General features: G+C 44.7%; 1 protein-coding gene across 2 annotated transcripts in view; it reads left to right on the forward strand.

Annotated features, from left to right (window-relative positions):
* Positions 1-22,403, forward strand: part of LOC101478588 (MTSS I-BAR domain containing 1) — a 68,993-nt gene that overhangs the window by 34,569 nt on the left and 12,021 nt on the right. For both annotated transcript variants that reach the window (XM_004574236.4, XM_004574237.4), the window contains exons 4-8: positions 14,032-14,116; positions 15,709-15,800; positions 15,932-16,006; positions 16,234-16,245; positions 22,183-22,340. In XM_004574236.4, the coding sequence (XP_004574293.1) occupies positions 14,032-14,116; positions 15,709-15,800; positions 15,932-16,006; positions 16,234-16,245; positions 22,183-22,340 (422 nt within the window). The remainder of the gene's footprint in view (positions 1-14,031; positions 14,117-15,708; positions 15,801-15,931; positions 16,007-16,233; positions 16,246-22,182; positions 22,341-22,403) is intronic.

Below are 22,403 nucleotides of genomic sequence, written 5' to 3' on the forward strand. Positions count from 1 at the left end.
TCATTCATTCTGTTTTTGCAGCTGTCAGAGGAACAACGAAACTGTCCATCTCGTCCATAAATATCTCCACAGATATTCACCTCATTGAGCGAGCTCCTCAGAGGCAGATAAATTGGCCGCTTTGGTTGTGCAATAGTTCACCGACACATGGGAGTTGTAACGAGACCGAATGATGCTGTGCTTTAAATGTGCAGCATTTGGAGAGCTGTCAAAGTTTAGGATGGCTCACAGAACATTTTCCACTCGAGCTAAAATGTCTTTCTAGGATTTTTACCAGGATAACAAACCAAGATTTCTCTTGCTGTCATTGAATTGTTAAACATTTGTAGCTGGGAAACTCTGGTTTGTCATTTTAAACAGCTTTGATTATACTTCTAATCTTTCATGGGTTTTTTGGAAGGCGTGACTGCTCCGTGGTCATAATGTCCAGGTCGCTGTAACAAACGAAACCCTGATAACCGGGTGGTATGGAGCTTGCCATCACCAGTGTGTGATTGTGTGTGTGAATGGGTGGATGACTGGATGTGTAAAGTGCTTTGGGGTCCTTAGGGACTAGTAAAGCGCTATACAAATTGAGTACAAGACCTCCAACATCTCGGTGTAATCAGTCATCTCCTGACTGCAAGTTTGATCCACGGACGTCCCACCTCACATTTGAAAGCACCTGCAGCCAACACGTCACTGCCTGATGCCACAGCGCAGCTTCAGAGGCCTCGTAGTGTCTACGTCTCGATGGGTCAGAGCTGCTTTACTCACATGGCAGAGGTAGAATTACACTGAAGGTGTTGGTGGAGGCATGTTAAGGTGAGATGCAATATTCCTGACTTCTGTCTGATAGTCACAGCTGTGATTATAGGCACGAATGAATAACTACACATGAATTCATGAATTCCAGGTCCTAGGTTAACCTCCTAGGACCTGGTGTCCACATATGTGGACGTCACATTTTGGGTTGTCTAGACCAAAATACTAAAATTTGCTCTACAAGGGCCTGATATCCTCGTACGAGGACACTATGCTGCCACTGTTCTATCGAAATTTAAAACGAATGTCCTCATATGTAGACCTCATTTTTCTCAGAAACAAAAATCTGGTAATTTTTACATTCATCAGGTCCCATCAGAGAATTAAAAATGCCATGAAAGCGTTCGGGGAGGTTAAAGGAGATTTTGAGAATCTTTTTTTAAAATGTCAAACTCTTCAGCATTTTTTTGAAGCCACTTTATAAAAACAATAAGTCTTTCTTTGTTATGATACACACGTTTTTATAAGCAATGTTATTCTGATGAACTCGACCTTTTTTCTTAATAGTGGAACACTTGGAGCGAACACGTGCCACGCGCTCCGTTTTCCTTCCTGCTCAGCGTTCCTGCAGCGGCTCACTGAGCCGCGGTCGGAGCAGCTGACAGGACGGCAGCTGTCTCACCGCTGATGACTGACAGTTATCAGTGTCCGTGACAACCCCGCCCCGCCCCCGTTACAACCGTGTCGGGTCAGCAGATACGACCGCAAAAGGCGCAAACCGTACGACTGCCTGCTGGAATTAGATGACTGAAAATAAAAAATAAAAATAAAACAGCAGATGATGCAAACCAACATGAACTCTTAAAAACATCGTTAAATTGTTGCTGCTCGTCTTGTTGCGTTCTATGAATCCCAACAGCAGCAAACAGCTTTCCAACCTCAGGACGTGACGAGAGAGGGGAGGTGTTATTTAAAGAATCTTAAGCCTTTACTGTATATCTCTCTCACACACACACACACACACACACACACACACACACACACACACACACACACACACTGCAGAAAGCATCCTAAGACTGCAGCCCTATGTTGGCAGGCATCCTTGGATCGCTCCCCTCCCCACTTCTGTGTGTGGTATTCCAGGACTGTACGACCCCGGTCGCCCCTCCGTGAGATGTGAGGAATTCTGTTTACTCCCTAAAAACACTCCCACTGCGTGTGTCCTCTATCCCAGTTAGGAGAGGCGATTTTGAAAGCTTAAAGATGGAGCAACGACGCTTGAATGTGATCAGATCTGGTGCTGCCACATTCATCGATAACAGATATTCAGACTTTTGCTGCACGTTTTCTTATTGTCAGCGACTTCATAGCTTCTCATCCAAATGCCCCACAGCCTTTAGGCTAAATATAGAAGTTCAGGTAATGCATCATCTTGTTTCTGTCTCCATGGTTCAGGAAGCCGGACCTCAAGAAAATTGTGAAATTTTTGCACGTTTAAAAAATCAAATGGGCTGAACTCAAAGCTGCACTCATGATATTTCTACTGCAGCGCTCCATACAAACAGAAGCTCTCACATAAAAAGAGATCAAAGACATCAAGATGTTTGTGTGCTGTGGAGTACTTAATGGGAAATATGAGTTCTTTGTTTCCATTTGAGCTCAATGTGACATTTGTGACGTGTGGCTAATTGGCAGGAAGTTGGTATTTCGTGCCTCTGCATTAAAGAGATTGACAGCGAGCGACACCTCTGCTGCTTGTTGACACGTGAGACGTATTGAAGTTGTAAAGTGACCTTGGCTATATGCAGAGAGCGATGCTGACTGATGCAACCACCAGGCAACACCATGCGCCTGATTTAACGCTGCCCATCACCTGATTACTTACTTCTGTCACGCAGCAGCAGACTGACAGGAGAAGCTGAAGTTTTGTGGGACCTTTTAAATGATTTTTGACTTCTTTACGGCTTTTGTGCCGAGTGTGAACTTAATGGCATCACAGCTGTGGTCATGTGTGTGTTACTGACAGGCAGCAAGGGAAAAAAGAGTGAAATCAAAGTGCTAATGTACGGTGATGCCAAACTCTGGGGTTTTGCGGATTAAAGAAGCTGCTGGGATTGCACCTTCATCACATATTGACAGTTTAGTCATAGCAGCCTGCTCTCTGAACTTCCATCCATCCATCCATCTTCTTCTGCTTTATCCGGGGCCGGGTCGCGGGGGCAGCAGCCTAAGCAAAGAGGCCCAGACCTCCCTCTCCACAGCCACCTCCTCCAGCTTATCTGGGGGAACACCAAGGCGTTCCCAGGCCAGCCAACAGATATAATCTCTCCAGCGTGTCCTGGGTCTGCCCCGGGGCCTCCTCCTAGTGGGACACACCCAGAAAACCTCGCCCAGGGGGCATCCTTGTCAGATGCCCGAACCACCTCAGCTGGCTCCTTTCGATGTGGAGCAGCAGCTGCTCTACTCTGAGCCCCTCCCGGATGGCCGAACTTCTCACCCTATCTCTAAGGGAGAGGCCAGCCACCCTTCGGAGGAAGCTCATTTCTGCCGCTTGTATCCGCGATCTCGTTCTTTCGGTCACTACCCACAGCTCGTGGCCATAGGTGAGGGTAGGGACGTAGATCGACCGGTAAACTGAGAGCGTCGCTTTTACACTCAGCTCCCTCTTCACCACGACGGACCGGTGCAGCGTCTGCATTACTGCAGCTGCAGCCCCAATCCGTCTGTCGATCTCCGGCTCCCTTCTCCCATCACTCATGAACAAGACTCCAAGATACTTGAACTCCTCCACTTGGGGAAGGAACTCATCCCTGACCCGGAGTGGGCACTCCACCCTTTTCCGGCTGAGAACCATGGCCTCAGATTTGGAGGTGCTGATCCTCATTCCCGTTGCTGTGAACCGTTCCAGTGCGAGCTGGAGGCCCTCACCCGATGAAGCCACTCTCTGAACTTACAACTTTAAATTATTGTGTACTTAAACCACATTTTTGAGAGTTATTTTTATGTGAAATTTCCTTACAAACATCCCATCCTAAAATAATAATTTGTAATTATTTTGTTATGCACACAAGAAGATCCAGATTTTGCAGTCACGGTAAAGGTGGAGGCACTTTTTAACAGATTTGCACATTTGCTGCCTTTTTTAAAGAGTAAGTTTCCTGTTTGTTGCTCTCAAAGGTCAGAGTTTGGGTACTTTTCTCTTTTTTGATGTAACTAAAAACTGATCTGAGTTGGTCAGAAAACACGAGTAAGAGCAGCTGACAGCATTGCCCAGATGATCCTGCTGTAGCTACAGGTAAACCCACAGAGAGACCAACCCACAGACAACTGAATGCACTGCTGTCACTACAGCAACTGAAAGGAACAAAGTACTGAAACCGTTTTACTGCGATTCAGTCAGAAACACTTTACTGTCATTGACAGTGCGGCAATGCATCAAAAACTAATCTAGTAAACTCAAGAACAGAGCGGACATCAATATGATATTAGATATGACACCAATTATAATTACACTTGGCATGAAATGAAGACACTAAGGGGATGTGGGTTGCAAAGCGGGTTGCAGATACACTGGAATTGGGGCCTAAGGCAGTCCAAAGGGTGTAAATTCTATATAGGGTCTTCTCTGTGAATGTGTGCAAGGGTATGAGCTGATGTTTAGGGTCTGTGGGTTGGATGTGACTTCTTGGCCTGTTAGAACTGAGGCTACAACGTGGTTTAGCTTTTAGTATTTCTTTTTCTTTATCTGTGTTTTTTGTTGTTTGCACCGTAACACTTGTGTTTGGGATTAAAGAAGACGAGCAGGGTCGTTGAAGTCTTTGTTTCCTTTTAATTTTCACTTCAATCTTCCAGTTTTCCTTTCTTTTTCTTCTTGTATCCCATCTTCTGTCCTCTGCAGCTCCAGTTGTCGTTGTTTTATTCTTTTTCCTCCTCCTTCATGCTCCAGTTCTCAAAAATAGCTCCCTAGTAGTAACGTCCCTGTAGCAACAAGACAAGAAATATAGTCTCGTTCTACAGGACACTGATTTACTGCCTGTCCTGCTGGGTGTGTGTGTGTGTGTGTGTGTGTGTGTGTGTGTGTGTGTGTGTGTGTGTGTGTGTGTGTGTGTGTGTGTGTGTGTGTGTGTGTGTGTGTGTGTGTGTGTGTGTGTGTGTGAGATGCTTCAGCTGCTCCAGTTCCTCAGCCCAGTTCCACCAGTGTTCGTGTGGAGCTGCTCCTGTGGGAATGCGATGGCTGAGCTCACGTCCCAGTCGGATGGATTTAAATTCCAGTCTTAGATTCCAGGTCACCCACTGTTCACTTCAACACCGCGCTGACGCGGCTCAACATCCGCTGGTTAAAGTGTCGAGAGTGCTCGACAGCGAGGTTCTCGTCTCGGAAAAGTCGGTCAGGAATCTCGATTTTTAAATTGGGGTTGAAAGTGTGCGTGCTGGATTAGAGTCGTGCCCCAGGACACTTCCCAAAAAGTTTTTCTGTCTTTTACCCAGAAAGCTGCCGATGCTTGTGATTGTCGTTTGTGGCGCTGAAAGCTGAAGTTGTTTAAAAAGTATTTCAATGACGTCCAACATGAAGGTCAAACATCATCCAGGAGTTCGTTGAGTAAAATCAAGTCTTTCGCTGTTTTATTCAGTACTAAAGATGCAAATAACCTAATTCAAACGGAGCCAAATAAACATTAGCATAAACTCAAATATCAAAGAACTCTGTTTGAGTCCAGAGTCCACGAATGCACCAAATCCTTCCTCGTTGTGTTCCCAGAGTAGAAAACTTCGGGGCCGTTCTGTCTACAGAGCAGCGTCTCTGTCTGACCTGCAGCCGGTTCGCTCTGAAGCTCAGACAGAGACGCTGCTCTGTCCCACTGAATTGGGTCAGCTGGGTCTCAATAACACACACACACAACACAGGGCCCGAGTGAGAAGTCGGGTCAATCAGCTTCCACTTAGGGCTGAAAAATCTCAAGTTAAACTCCAACAGGACGAGTCTTCAGTTACCTGGACAGATATCAACAATCATTCACTAAATTCAACCCACATCACACAGGAAAAAGATCACACCGCCACATCAACCACAGGTAACAAAAGCTCCTCTTTAAAGGCAAATAAAGGTCATGAGTAAAATCAAAGTCCTCATAAACCAGGATATTTAGTGGCCTGTATTTATAATTCCAGAAAGTCTTCATTGTCTATGACCTCTTTGAAAGAGGAATATGGTCAACTGCAGCAGCTCGCAGTGTAGAAGAGTAAGTGCTTAGCCATCGGGTCGCTAATGTCGCCTGTGTGTTTGGTGCAGTTGTGTTCTGCTCACCTATCCTGCAGCTTTTTGCTTTACTAATGCTAAAGAAACTGCAGCTGTGACGCTCTAGGCTGTGGATTACAAATGAAGTTTTACAGTTAATAAAATAATTCATAGTTTTTGCTATAGATTATGAGATGACAGGGACGTACAGGAGGAAAGACCCTTTCCTGAGCTCAAGCTACTAATAACACTCAATAAATCAAAGTGAGAATGTCCATACTAGCTGTCGTCTGAGTTTATGTGACGTACTAATAGCACTAATTCATCAACATGTAAGCAGCGTTTTACTGTTGAGGCTCTGCTGTTTTTATCTACCAGATAAATCTCAGCTGTTCTGAGATGAGAAATGAGAGAGAAAAGGGGCGTGGCTACTGTACCGTTTTGTAGTGGTTTTATTTTCCTCTAATTTTTGACGTCACTGAGCTTTTTAAAGTAAAATCTGCTTTTACCGACTCAAGTAGAAGTGATGTCATATGAAAACATTCACAACAACAATATTATCTCTATAAACAGACATTATTGGGTTATCTCTTTTTACCTGATGAGCTCTTATGAAAGTTATGAGTCTAAAATCAAAGCTATATGAACACAGACAAAAAGAACAATATACACTTATTTATATTCTTCTCATATGTGCATAACATTTTAAACTACACTACGTAGTTATCATCGAACAGCTTCACTGTTGGAGCTGCTGGTTGTTGGAAGAAAACGGATGAGACGAGAGATTGTTCCAATGCAAAGGGATGATTCTGCTCTGTGTTTGGCGCTGGCTGAAGTCTTTTTGTGGTCCAGAGTAATGAACGCTGGCACAAAAAGTTGAATCAGTCTCGTTTGCTCATTATTTATTCAGATAATTCCCGATTTCCGTCAGAATTGTGCCAAATTTAGACCGCATCCTATGTAATCCCAAAGCAGAATCTTATGTTAGGTACAGAAACTTTGTTTTGTATCATCTGTGCTGTTTAACACGTTTCCAGAAGTAGTTTTTGGTTTCTAACTAACGTTACCTGAGAGGTTTTTTTTCCTCATAGGTTGAGATGTCTGAACCTCCTTGTTGATTAGCATGTTTCCTTCATTTCGCTCCGGTCCGGCCTCAGTTTTGATCTCTTTCCCTTCTTGCTGGTCTCTGACTAACAACTAATTTCCTGTGTGGTGTCACGGCCAGGGCTTCTTCTGTCTGAGGGTTTAAACGGGCCGAGTTTGGTCTTCCATGCAGATGAGCTGTTGTGGAGCCTCGGGCCGTTCTGTCTGCAGAGCAGCGTCTCTGTCTGACCTGCAGCCGGTTCGCTCTGAAGCTCAGACAGAGACGCTGCTCTGTCCCACTGAATTGGGTCAGCTGGGTCTCAATAACACACACACACACACACACACACACACACACACACACACACACACACACACACACACACAGGGCCCGAGTGAGAAGTCGGGTCAATCAGCTGCATTTGACCAATAACTGATTGACTGATTGTGACCCTGCAGGAAGAGCTCTAGCCTGCTAACACCGGACATGAAGTTCATCTGAACTGTGACTAAAAATCAAACCTTTGTACTGTTTGTGATGAAAGTTGAGAGATTAGTTTCCTTACTCAGCTATTTTTCTAAAATGATCTCCTTTCGTTTGTTCTGCTCAGCATTTGCACTCAGTTAAAAGGTTACTAAAGTCAAATGTGTGTGTTGCAGTGCTGATTATTGATCTACAGTGTTTGTGTGAGTTACCCAGTTTTACAGAGAACTGCTATAGCGAGGTCTGCCTTGTTTTCATACACACCACTCGCCTTGTGGTGCTCAAATCTCTTCAAGAAAAGGACAAATGAAAAAAATATACATTTGCAATCCCGACCCAGTTACTCAGAAAACACACAAACCTTGTTCTGAGTAGTTTCATGTAGGAACCATTTGGTTTCTGGCGAATTACAACCTGCCAACCCAAAGAACTGTGCAGCCAACTAACATCACAGCCCAGCTGAGGGGACGCCACGGACGTTTACATCATGTCACACTGAGCGTGATCCCAGCGTTTCTGCCAGAAGAGCTGTTAAGCTTGGCGGCTTCGGCCAGCACGTTCGGGGTGTGGATGGAAGGCAATTTTATGTTTTTATGTTTTGTAGCTCCACCAATCCACTAAAATGTAAATTGTGGGGTACAGATGGGAGAGCAGAGCTGTGTTGACATCGATGCGTCTCTGTGCACACAGAAAAAGACACCAGGAAGTTAATTTTCCACTTTATAGCCTGGAGCAGTGTGAACGCAACAGATCACAGTTTACAGCCATAAAATACAGCAAAGTGACCTAATCTACTGTAATTATACCACTGCATCAGTGCATCTGATGTGTGCGGATAGATCAAAGAGTATTGAGCTGCTACATGTGTTTTATGTCTTAGTAGTTTTCCCAAGCTGCTTTTATGTGTAATATGGCAATAATGGATTACTAACATACAGAGTTCTAGAGTAGTGTCACTACTACGGAGCTCAGACACACATTCTAACTCCTCCAGGATGGCTCATCAGTGTGTGAGGGTTTGCTGTCTCCCAGCACGGTCTCAAGAGCCTGGAGGAGATTTCAGGAAACGGGCAGTTACTCTAAGAGAGCCGAACAGGCTGCAAAAGGTCTTTAAGCCATCAACATCTGTATCTGCATCACTGTGTAAGGAGGAACAGGATGAGCACTGCCAGAGCTACAAATGACCTCCACAGGCCACTGAGTAATCAGAAACAGACTTTATGAGGGCCGGACGTCCTCTGGTGGGCCCTGTGCTCACTGTCTGGCACCGTGGAGCCAGACTGGCATTTGCCACAGAATACCAGGTCCACCACTTTCCACCCTGAGCTCATGTGACAGACCTGAAAGGGGTCTGCCTGTAACATTAAACATGACTGGTTTGGTGGCGATTGTCCGAGGAGGCATATCCATGGAGGGACATACAGATATCTGCAGGCTCAACAACAGCACTCTGACTGCCCTTACTTAGCCAAAGGAAATCCTTGGAGCAATTTTTAGACCCTGCGCTGGTGCAGTGGGTTAGGGTTCATTTCCTAGAGGAGGAAGGGACTGATACCACTGACTGGCCCCATCAGCTCAGTGATGCCCTGGTCCAGATCTGGGAGGAGATTCCCAGCAGACCATCCATCGTCTCATTAGGAGCATGTCCCAATATTGTCAGGCGTCCACAGCAGCTTGTGGCGGCTGCAGAAACTACTGAGCAGCATTTTGAGTTGCTCATGGAAACTTTGGCAAAGTGAACTAACCTGCTGCATCTTTTTTTACTTAGATTTTTGAGTTGTTTTTGTATTCAGCTTGTGTAGGTTGATCATTTTCATCAAAATATGTGGCATTGTTTCCTTCCTAAAACGTTACCTAGTCCATATCATTATAGATATATATGCATGTTTTTCCCCATTGTTTTCAAAGTGTTCTTTTAATTTATTTGCACTTTAAACACATCTTATAATCAAGAGAAGCCAGACATCTCTGCAGCTGATTTCTCTAAAACTAGGCAACTGTTTGGGTTGATAAACAGCACTAAGAGCAAGTGGTAAAGCCTTTTGTCAAGAGAGACAGCGACTTGGAGATCCTGCCAGGATCACCACATCCACATAAACAGGTGTCCTCGCATTAGTAGTTTTAGATTTGATTTGTTTAGATTCGTACCAGGCTCTTTACAAATCAGAAGAACAGTTTGTGTACACAAAGTGAATGATGATCTGACTTAAAGGACTCTCGCCTCTTGGCTTGAATGTGAATTGTAACGCTTCAGATCATTGATGCTGCCTCCTAAAATAAAGAGAGTGCACTGTTAGTCACGCTATCTCAGACTGTGGTGGTCCTGAGAAATTGAGGATATGAGGTCAAAAAAGGTTGAAAGACGGGGAGTTACAGTGTGTGTGGAAAGCTGACCAGCCAGCACTCAGGCCAAATGTTTGTAGATGAAATCATTTTCACAGATCTGCACGATTCAGATCACCAGTGAGAAGCCATCTCGGGCCTTTTGTCCTGTAAGAAAACCTGCCATGTCAGCTTTATCAGCACGTCTGGCTCACATAGACCTTCAAAAGTGAGCTCATTTGGAGGTCTGCTTTCTGACTTTGACTCTATTGTTGTCGTAAAATCTTTGCCGGAGAAGCCCTGCAACAATTCTGACAAATTATATTTTGCACCACCACCAGAGATGGCGGGTGAGAAATTTGGCCTGGACCGATTCTGAAGTGTGACATCTTGTTTCTCAGAGGAGGGCAGCAGAGACGAGGAGATGAGGTGAGAAGAGAGGAGGCAGCACCTCCTCTGAATGTGAGAACAGACGAGAGAGAGGATGGGAGTGATGGAGAGACGGTGTGAAGGAGGGCAAGAGGAAAGTGGAAGAGGAGGTGGTATTTGGAGTGAACAGAGCTTCTTAAAGAAATGGCTAAATCAAACATGGATGAATGGCTGATGGACCGTACAGCCCCGAGGCTTCAGGGTTCAAGAAACCGTCAATAACATCAACAGAGCCCTAAGAATTTCTTCCAAAATAAAATAAATCAGGTCAAGTTAGGGTTCAGCTCTCCACTTACTTTGGTGCTGGAGTAATTTTGGGAGCCAGGAAAACTTTGCGCTTACGTGTCTTTCCAGGAATCATGACACGGTTATTTAAAACCTCTACAAACTTTGTTGTGAACAGTTTATGGGACAACTTTTCTTTTTTCTTTTTTTTTACTGTCTACAACCAAAAGAAGCAAACAGCTCACTGTGTGCTCCCAGAAACACCACACGACAGAGGTTTAGGGTCAGAAAGCCAGTCTTTAAAGTGTTTTTAATACATCTTTGCAATTGAAACTATCTGTAAACATAAAAATAGTTTTAGTGCTGAAACCTTATCAAACTTGGAACTGACACAATTTGGTCCTTTTATCAACCACAGCCTGATCTTTATTTGCACTTGGTTGCCGTACATTTCTTCCACTTCACTCACACAAGTTGATTGACCCGTTAAGCTCAGCTGACGGGAGCGGCACTAACATTGTCATGCTTGTTGCAGTGTCTCTGCTATGAGCCTCTTTTCACGCAGCTTTCTTCTACACGTTGATGTGGTTCAGCTTCCCATTTGGGACTTTGTTTCGTTTTCACTTGCTGAGAATTCGGCATGGAAGATTTAATCATCAGCAATCCATCATAGACACACATGTAGGGTAATGTTATTTCATCTTATATGTGCGCTGGGAGCAGGACGGCTCGTCCTCACTGTGCCTTCGATGGCTCTGAGGAGCTTAAAGAGAAGGCAGAAAAGAGACATAAGGGTGTGACAGAAACATGTCGGAGAGAAGACGAAGAGGAAAGGAGGAAGGCATCGGGAAGGGAGAGGAGTGGTGCATTGCAGTGTTCACCCACCCAGCCAACTCGTGTGTTTGCTCAGTATACTTGTGAGGGCTCTTCCTGATGATATTCCTTCCAGAAGTTAAAGAGTAAGCAAGTCCACAATACACGATATTAAAAGACAAGAATTTGCTAGTCAGGATATTAAGAAGTGAAGAATTCAGGAGAGGTTGAAGTCAAAGCTGGAGAGGAATGTGGTTGTTGATGGTCTTCACATGTACAGGAAGGCGAGCGCTGGCGTGTGTTGGAGGAGCTGCTGGATCTCCAGGCTGCCAGGCTGAGTTGTGGTGAACTTTTCCCCAGGAGGGAGTGTTCTGTCTGGGGGAAAGAGAAGATGACCATCTGGCGCCTGTGGAGCTTCTGCTGCGCTGACAGTCAGCTCCCCGACACCCTGCCAGAGTGTCCCTGAGCAAGACACTGGAGATTGAATCCCGTCCATTTCTGGAGTTGCTGAAATTGCTTTATTAACTTGGTTAAGTTATCAAATGTGTTTGCCTTGTTTTCAGTCTTGAATACAGAAGGATATTTATTTAGCTCATGTTTTCATGGGTTTGTTTATCGAGTGGCTGTGTGGGAGAAGGTGCAGCTACCTTCTTTGTCCTTTAATAACATCTCAGATTACACAAAGTAACAGCGAACTCTGACTCGGCTTAAATTCACAGAAGAATGTCAGCCAGTCCAAGATACTTGGAACAAGCTTTCTACCAAGTAAGCTGATGAAGAAATCCGGTGTTGTTGTGCGCTCACACTAAATATTATCCAAGTCATCATTTGTAGAAGTGCAAAGAGTCAAATCCAGGAATTTCCCTTAGCTTGTAGCAGCTAATGCAGCGTGGCTGTGATGGTGGTGTAGATTGCAGCTCGGCACGTCTCTAGAATCTCTCATGAATGTTCACCTGAGCTGAGATCTGGGTGACTTTGAGGACAATGGATTATTCTGAATTCTGGATCATGCAAAGCTACTCTAGCAGACTCCAGTGGTAAGAAAATCACAGCTGTACATGAGTGGAAGGGCTCACATTTGGATGTATTTTTGATGCTGTGCAGATCTAATGCACGAGCGAAAGATGTCAGACCCACACAGAAGTACGAGTGCTCTGCAGTTCAGTCATTTCGACAAGGTGTGTGTGTGTGTGTGTGTGTGTGTGTGTGTGTGTGTGTGTTTACATTCTCCTAGAGATTTGCTCCATATAACACAAGCTGATGACATACAAGTGTTGTATTCATCAGTTGTTTTTGCTATCTTAGGTAAGGGGAATAATTCTGTTTGTACACATTTAGCATCCCTGCTGATTATAAACAGGATAAGTTATAGCTTGTCAAAGCTTGTGGTTTGTGTTTACCTGTTATGTTGAGGATGGTGGTTGCATGTTTTTACTATAATCCATTAAGGGTTTATTACTTGCTACACTCAGTGGGTGCTTCCTTAGGGTCTGGTGCTGGATTGGACCTGTGTTGGCCATCAGAATGACCTGAATTCTTCATGGCATAGATTCAACAAGGTGCTGGAAACATGTAAGATATTCTGGTCTAAAACCACGTGACAGAATCACACAGCTGCTGCAGATCTGTCAGTTGCATCCATCATGTGAATCTCCTGTTCCTGCCTCGAAGGTGCTCGATTGGATTGAGATCTGGTGACTGTGAAGGTCATGTTCAAGAAACCATTATGAGATGAACTCTGTGACACAGCGCGTTATCCTGCTGGAAGCAGGCACTGGGTACACTGAGTACTCAGACAGCCTGGGGCATTTAAATGATACTGTGTTGGTACTGAAGGGCAGAACCTGTGCCAAAAGAAGTGTTCACATCACACCACCAGCAGGAGCCAGAACCACCAATAAAAGGCAGGATGGATCTACCATCAAAATGTTGCAGCAGGATCGGCGGTGATTCTTCAGTCGTCTGTTGAGTCTGTGAGAATTGTATCCTCAGTTTCCTGTTGTTAGCTGAGTGCAGCGGGCTCGATGTGGTCTCTGTGCTATAGCCAGTCTGCTCTAAGGTGCGACGTGTTGTGCGTTTTCAGACGCTCTTCTGCACACCTCAGTTTTCACTGGTCAGTATTTGACTCGCTGTTGCTTCTTATCAACTCAAAGCAGCCTGACCTTTCACTTCTGTCTTCTGGTATCAACAAGGCATTTGCTCCCAGGGAAACTGCAGCTCACAGGATATTTTCTGTTTTTTAAACCTTAGAGATGGTTATGAGGGGAAAGTCATCAGTTTCTGAAATACTCAGACCAACCTGTCCGACACCAACAACAACGTTCAGTCCTTTAAATCACCTTCCTTTAACATTCTGATGCTCAGTCTGAACTTTAGCCGCTTGTCTTGATTACGCCTAAATTCATCGAGTCGCTGTGACTGCTTTTCGAGCAGGTGAAGGCTTGTAGCTAATAAAGTTGCATGTGAGCATCTATGGTATTGATAAGGTTTCTTATTTGGAGGAAAACCTGTTTCAGCTTATTTAGAGGTTAAATAAATAGATGATAGGCAGAAACACAGGATTTACAAGTGCAAGAGCTGCAAGGGTGATTTTAGTTGTGAGTTTGCGTCATGTTGAAAGTCTTCCAGTGATCTGCAGCTCCCGGTCTGACTGACAGATTGTCCTCTGTGTCTGTGTGTTTGCTTTCAGGGGGGACCCGGGACATCGGTTCAGCCCTCACCAGGATGTGCATGAGGCATCGCAGCATCGAGGCCAAACTACGCCAGTTCTCCATGTGGGTAGATCTGTGTGTGTGTGTGTGTGTGTGTGTGTGTGTGTGTGTGTGTGTGTGTGTCTCAGATGAACAGGAGTGGCCTGTCCTCCCAGTTCTCCATGGCAACCTGCTCCTCTGCCTGCCTCAGCTTTTAGATCCTCCATCCTGGTCCATCAGTCTCTGACTCAATCTAATGACATCATCGTGGCTGAAAATAATTATCCAGATCGTTTTTATAAATACACCCTCGTCCATCTTTGTGCCGCCTTCTTTCTGCTTTTACGAATCCTCCTTACACTCTTCATCACTCATGTTTTACATCCACGTGACCGCAGAGTGCAGTATCAGCCCCAGTCAGTCCTGCTGTGACCACATCCTTTCACCAGCTTTCTTTCCAAGAGCCTGTAAACCTCACCTACCGCTCCTCCTGATCAAAATCAGCCTTCCTCTTTTTCATTTTGCCTTCGCTGCATGAGTCCATTAACTCCACCCGTATGAAAGCAGAGAGTCTGAGAGATTGAAGCTGTAAGATGGGACCTCCAGCTGACTCTGTGAATAGGGATGCAGTAGCAGGAGGATGCAGGGTTCACCTCTGTTAATAAAGTATGATGTGTCACGGCAGACATCCAGTTATTTTCTATATGGCTAAGCAAAGCGTCCCAGATGCCCTTCACTCAACCACCTCCCCCCTCCAGCTCCTCGGTGGGGAGGTGTTTCCTGGCCACATGGGATGTAAAATCCTCTTATTGTCACATTATACAGTATCAGGCTGATAAATCTTAAATAAGTGGCCGTGACCTCAGCAGTCATTTAGCTTGGGAATGAAAGCTAATTGGTCCCTTTTCAGGGTTTTTATTCTCTACTTGTAATCACAGCATTTATTCTAGACCAACGTTTCTGAGACTGTGAGGCTGCTGCTGGTGTGCAGATGACCAGGGGGAAACACAGGAGTGAAACTAGTGTTGGACTTCCTTTTAATGCTGGACATATGCACAGCAGCTCATGTAAATCCCAGTAAATATGACCTCATAATATCTAATGGCTCCTGATCTCTGTCAGCCTTTAATTACTAAATGGAAAAATGACCTCAGAATAAATCCTCTTACAAACTGCTTTATGAATCAGCTCTCTTCTTCATTCAAGAAACTGAATACATATGCTTGTGTCAAATTATTGGTAAATCCAAACTTCTTAGAAGTGGCATCCTGGGAATGATCTCCATGCACCAGTTTACTGGTGATCGAGCCCCAACGGAGGCAGAGAGGCTCATGCATGCTCCGGATGCTGTATGCACACTTAAATCTGATCTGTATGCTTAAAAATATCAAGTCCTTTGATTTCTGCACGTGCGTCAGTTCTGTTAGGAAGAAACCGCTGCAGCTAATCACTCTGCTAATGATGCCCACACACACATCTGCATTAATTCCCCACAGATTTAATCCGGCCTTCATCTTTAATTTGATTTGTGTTGTGTGGTCTTTGTTTTTGTCTGCAAAAGGAACAGATTTAACCATACGTGGTGTGTGTGTGTGTGTGTGCGCGTGTGTGTGCGTGCGTGCGTGTGTGTGCGTGTGCGTGTGCGTGCGTGCGTGCGTGTGTGTGTGCGCTTTCAGGGTGTTTCTGGACTGTCTGATCAACCCTCTACAGGAGCAGATGGAGGAGTGGAAAAGAGTCGCCAACACTCTGGATAAAGACCATGCCAAAGGTTTCATACACACACACACACACACACACACACACACACACACACACACACACACACACACACAACCTCTACATGCATCTCAAACTTCACACGCTGTTTGCATTCACACTGTGTTTGTGTGCGTTTTCCAGAGTACAAGAAAGCCCGTCAGGAGATCAAGAAGAGATCATCAGACACTCTAAAGCTGCAGAAGAAAGCTAAGAAAGGTTTGTCACGTGTGGGTTCACTGCATAAAAAACTGCGGCTGAGGGGCTGCGATATTTTGCTGCAACTTGAAACTGTTTAAATTAAACACTTTGTGGTATTTGTGGGAAAATTCAATCAGTAGTTGTTTTATAGGGTGTAACTGGCATGGAGCAATGTGCAGATGTAAAAGCTAATATCATGTTTTTATGTGTTTCCTTTGGCGTCCCATCATGCTTTGCTCGTCCAGCTGATGTTTTCGGTAAGTACACACCCATCTATCCACCTTTCTAGCTCTTCTCAATAATGCAAAAGGCTCAGGAGACTGGTGTTTTCCATTTTTACTTCTCCAATGTTTAGTCTGAGTGGTTTTAATATTTCAATAATAAAAAAAGTGTGTTAAAGTTTTCCACGATAATCCAGAGGGCGAGCTTAGAGGGTTGTGAATATATCAACATGGTGAATATGAGACAGTCGCACTCTGACACCTCCAGCTCAGTTTGAGTTTGACATCCAGCCCACTTCGGTCGGCTGAAACATGTTCCCATGCTGTTTAGATGTTTGTGTGACTCACACAACAAAGACTAGAGGCACACTGAACGAGAGTCTTCAAAGGAAATATTTTCATGGCTCGTTCAGTAAAACCGTGTCAACCAGTGTGACTCAGCCCCGAACGCAGCACACGACAGGGTCAGCACCAAATGTTTGGGGTTGTGGAGAGGCTCAGTCAAGCAAGGGAGTTCAAACATCTTGGAATCTTCTTCACATGCGATGGGAAGTCGGAGAGCATTGGATTGGTGAAGCCACTGTGAAGAGAGCGTTGCTCAAAGGTGGACCGTTCGATTTACCCGTCCATCGACTCTTCACCTCTGGTCACAAAGTCTGGGTAATGACTGAAAGAGTCATGTTGTGACGCCTCAGCTGATTCGGATTCAGAGTAAACAGACTACAGGTGTGAAAACGTCCTTAGTTTCATCTGAAGGGTGGGTGGGCTCGGGCTTAGCGATAGGGCGATGAGCTCGGACATCTGGAGGAATCCGGGGGAGTAGAGCTGTCGCTCCTGCAGCGTCAAAATGAGCCAGTTAAGGTGGCTCGGGCTGAATAGATTACTTATCTCATCTGGAATAGGAATGCTTTGGGAACCCCCAGAGGGAACTGGAAAGTTTGCTTAGGGTGCCGCCACCATGACTTGACTTCAGATAAGTAGAAGAGGGCGGGCGGATGAACGGACGCTGACAGAGCTGCTGAGGTTATCCAGCATGTTTGAGGTGTGATGAAGAAGTTTGGAAAACAGCTCCATAAAGACCAAAAGCCCTTATTAATGTAAAATGAACTGAGCTCCTGTTCAGCATCGTCTTCTCGGGCATGCTTCCACGCTGATGCTATTTTCAGATAACAACCTGGAGGTCCACGTTAGCGACGCCCTCAACAGCTCCATCTAGCAGCAGTGAACACAGTACGTGCTGAATCCTGTGTAAAGCACCGTTACCTGTGCAGACTGCGATTTCAACCGAGGACCTCAAACTTGAGAGAGCAGAGATCGATGAGGATCATTGTAGATGATGAGAGCTATAACACAGCCGATATCAGTGGTCTGTCTAAATGCAGTGATATCAGGATATAGTTTGATCATTCACAGTTGTAGATGATGCTCCTCCAGGGTCAGGCTGTTAATGCAGAGTAAACCTCTTATTTGCAGGCTCTTAGAGCTGATAGCATGACCGCTGACTTGACTAAATTGTTCTAAAATAACTTTTAGGATAGCATGAAGTCCAGTGGAATTACAGGAATGTGATGTGGCAATATTACTTCTTCACTCTGCCCGCTGAACTCCAAAGGACTACGAGTAAACACCAAAACAGGCTCTGCTTTTAGAACAAGTAGTCCCAGTCTGAGCAATCGCACTGAAACGAGCCTTATTATGACTGGAAACAAAAGCTCGTTGTTGCTGCCAACAAAGGACTCGATGGTTTCCAGCTTTGAATTGAGCTTCTAAGACAAAACAAACAGGAACCAGGGTTGACCCCAGAGGAACCTCAGATGTGGTCAGACTGCTTCAGTCCTCAGGTCCTCCCAGCCTGTTATTACTGCACGAGAGGAAACTCCCTCTGCACTGGAGTGGATGTCACGAGGGAAGAGGACATGGAGAAGTTTCAAGGAAGGAAAAAAAGAGGTGGAGGAACTTGAGCTGGAATGAAATGAATGTAATGACAGGAGACTGGAAAATGAAGGGAAAGCTCTGAGTAAGAGTTAATATTATGAGAAACAGATTGAGGGGAAACCACCTTAAGAAAGGTTTTTTATTTATAGCGCTGGCTTTGAGCACGGGAACTCGGAATGGATCGAGTTTAAACAGGAAAAGGTGAAAGAAACTGTTGATGCGAAGCTGGAAACAGCACAGCTGGTCTAAAGCGGTGGGTCATGTGTGAGGTGAGCTCCAGTACCCCATCATAGACACCACCATGTAGTGCTGAATTTAATTGGGTGTTATGGTCCTCTATAGATTTTATTATAGTATCACATGGGATCCTGGAGTTGCTGGAGTTTGAAAATCCAGTTTTGTAGCTGACAGTTTGCACCAGTTTGTCTTCATGTCTCTTTTAAATTCAAATATGTGGATGTGTTTTATATGTGTGTGTGTGTGTGTGTGTGTGTGTGTGTGTGTGTGTGTGTGTGTGTGTGTGTGTGTGTGTGTGTGTGTGTGTGTGTGTGTGTGTGTGTGTGTGTGTCTAAAAAAAATTAAAAACCTAGCAACTGCAGGTATCCAGGGTACAACAGAAATAATGTGCTGCTTCGTTGAAGGGTCACCACCGCAGATCATATTCCACTAGCATCTTGTAAATCTTCCCTTTTACTCTCATTCTTTATTTATCCAGGTGAAAAGTGATTTGTGATGAGATTTAAATCTAATTTCCAAGAGACACCTGGGCAATTGTCTCCACCCACTCCACCTTGCCTGCACTCTTGTGCATTGACCTTTTGCTTTGGGTGTTTGACTCCAGGTATTTAAACTCATCCCATTAAGATTTGAATTATTATTGCATCAGTTCCCAATAACAATTATCCGAAGGAATCTTAAAAATCAGAGAAAGTAAGATCCTACAATGAGAGAGCGAGAGAGAGAACCCGAATGACCAGGCGATGTCTTGGCGATGGCAAAAACTCCCTTTTAACAGGAAGAGACCTCAGATCCAGGTTCAGGGAGGGACAGCCATCTGCAGCGACCAACGAGGGGCGAGAGGACAGAAAGACCATGAACCGGTTAGGTTATTGGGTTTGGTAAATGCAACGTTCTCACGCAGACCCCTGATTGCATTACAGTGGAACTCCATGTTGTCCAATCCTTTGGAGTGCACAAGCTTGCAAAAAAATCTGTTGTCTTGGGATTGTGGGTCTTCTCAGTTTGACCTGTATCGAAAAGGCTACGCAAAGGTCAACAGAGGACACGAGGATGAGGAGAAAAGAAAGCATTCAGAAATGTCTCGATTTAGACAAAAAAGGAGGCGATCGTGAGATAAACAAGAACATAAGAGCGATGTTCTGCCCGAGACATCCTGTTTGTTTGAATTCTGTGGGAAACTTGGAATTACGTTCACATTTCTGGAAGCAAGTCTTCACCATTTCTTTCCTCTTTATCACTGAAGCCTGTGCTTGGAAAATTCTTACAGAGAGACGGCGCGCGTTCTCCCGTCTATCAGCCCGACCACAGAAGCCGGCCTCGGATCTCGCTGGAGGAATGAGGAACTTTAATTGCATGTTTATGTCTGTCCTCAAATCCAGAAGATGAGATTACCAAACGATCGCTTTAAAGAGGAGAAACTGAACCCCAGAGCACCATGTGGAGGGGGAAAGACAGCAGTTGTTAGGAGTGAAATTAGCTGATTAAATGTGATCTCGTCACACAAAAGTGAACGTCGCTTTGAGGTTTAGAAAATTGCTGCAGGCATTTTTCAGTCTGCTCTGTCATGTCATGTCAAGAAAAGACTGAGTAATCACATGTTGGTCTGCCTGCTCTCTGCCGCTGTGGGCCTCGGCTGCAAGCGGTTCATGGCACTGTCCGTGGTTTTAACGAATTGGGGGTGCAGGGTGCATTTTGGAGGGGGCCTCGTTATTGATGGATTAACTCAGATTTTGTTCTCCAGTGAGTGTTTAAGGAAGCAGGACAGTCTGAGGAATCAAAATAAACTTGCATCCATGGTAATGATTCATGTCATGCCACATAACGGTTTAAAAGCTGTTCTCTGGACATGACAGGAAGTTGTCTTAAAGCAGTGTGCTTGGGTAACTTCTTGCATATTTCAGCAAGAAGCTGAAACATTTCAGATCCATCACTAACAGAAGACACCAAAGCAGCTGTTGACAAGCTAACATCCTCTAAAGTGTAGCTGTGGGCTGATGAAACCAGCAAGGAAAGAATTCAGTATTGCACAATGCATTCATTACATGTTATAATACAGCAGTGCAGAAATATTAACTTAACAGCCTCGGGAGACCCGGGTGGCCTGTTTCCGATCTGTGCCGCTATACTCATTGTCAAAAATGGTTCTAAACTTGCTTTCAGCCAACAGCCAAATAAAGAAGGAATAAAGCTGCATTTAAGACTCTGGAATTCTTTTCTGAATTATTCCTATCAGTGAAAGTAAAGACCTGATGCTGTTTTTCAGAGAATCGTTTGGTCAGTAGATCTGGAGGTGGTCAGGTCTGCAGCATAAGTTGTGAACTTTCTTCATAAGATGGAAATCACAGGGTGAAACCTGAAGTTCCTTCGCTAAGCCCTGAATCCTGTTTCGTAATACGCGGGCAAATGGAAGAAAAGAGTAAAATACGCCTGGATGTAGTAATGACTCACCAGGGATGATCTAAGTCGCCTTATACTCCTGTTCAACATTTCCACATTTCCAATTGGAACATATGAATTTACCAGAATTAACGTGTAGCGTGCTAAGATCCCCAAACACCCGACATATTCAGCCCCCGGGAAACCCACACCCACAATAGCTGCTCTCGATCAGTCAATGAAACAATGTAAAAATAGTTCAGCTTTGCTCTGTGTCACAAAGTAAATTAACTAATCCAATTACAGTCGCTGTGGGAGATGATATTAAAGCAGATACAGACTCCAGCTCATCAGACTCATGTCGCAACGGCCGTGTCGACACGTGAAATCAGTTTAATCTTCTGTGTATGAAACCGCTTTAGTAAAGACTTGGAGTAAGGGAGAGTTGAGACATTTGGACAGAGTTAAAAAATAAACCAGAAGCATTTCATAAAAGCAGCAATGTAATTTCAAAATGGCAAACATTATTAATGTGTGGTGTGTTTTCAGTGGGATTCCAGTGGTTGTTTGTTTCCAGCTGACTGATCGCCAGAGAGAAAAGCCTTGTTTGAGACTTTAATGTGGTTAATGGTTTGTGGGAGGCTCTGACTGTTGTTTTTGAAGCCACTGAGTGATCGTAGTTTCAGAGCAGGCTCTGCTCTTTGTAGCTAAAGTTCTGTTCAGTGAGAATTGGATTTCACAGATGGCTGATAATCTGGCTGCAGCTGTGAGGCTGCCTCCTCTTTAGTTCTGTGTGAGTTTGTTGATCTGAGCCAAGATGGACTGAAGTGATTGCATTTTGTTAACGCCACAGAAACGGTTCCTCTGCTCATGTGTAGGTCTGCAAGAGAGAGAGATTTAGAAAACTCTGGTGTTACCTTTGGGTGGCTGCTTAAGTTTAAAAGTTTAAATCAGCATTTTGAAAGACAACTTTTTCTTTTTTTGTGTATCGTTTTGATTTTTAGTTACTTTTTATTGCAAATAGTCCCCATTTCCTTTCTTTTTAGGCTATTTTATGCCTTAAAGATACTTCCTGTGACTAAAACTTTCATCAGCAGAGGGCAGCATTTTTCCAGAATGTTTGCTATTTCTTCTTTTCTTCATTGCTTGATTTCCACAGGAGGTTTTACCTTGTGCCCATCCCCCACTGTAAAAGAGAATGTGTTTTAGTGACGGGCACAAACTTTGGAACAAAGCAGGCCCAATTCAAACTTTTTGTTCTGTAGCTTTTGCACCCATTCACAGGTCTAGAGACCGGTTGGCAACTGGTCACTAGGGAAAAATGACTATTCTCCAACTGGTTGGCAAGTGGTTGTGAGGGTCTGCTTGCTGTTTCTAGTTGAAATTGGATGCAACGAGGTATGTGCACGTGTTTGTGTTCAGGCCGTGGAGACCTGCAGCCCCAGCTGGACAGCGCCATGCAGGACGTCAGCGATAAGTACCTGCTGCTGGAGGAGACGGAGAAGCAGGCGGTGAGGAGGGCGCTGGTGGAGGAGAGGAGTCGCTTTTGCTGCTTCGTGTCCATGCTGCGGCCTGTCGTGGTCAGTGATGCATTCAAACTGTTTATGCACAACACAGAAAGATGTTTGGAGCTCTAACTACAG

Source organism: Maylandia zebra, linkage group LG22, assembly GCF_041146795.1.
Source record: "Maylandia zebra isolate NMK-2024a linkage group LG22, Mzebra_GT3a, whole genome shotgun sequence".
In the NCBI taxonomy this organism is placed as follows: domain Eukaryota; kingdom Metazoa; phylum Chordata; class Actinopteri; order Cichliformes; family Cichlidae; genus Maylandia; species Maylandia zebra.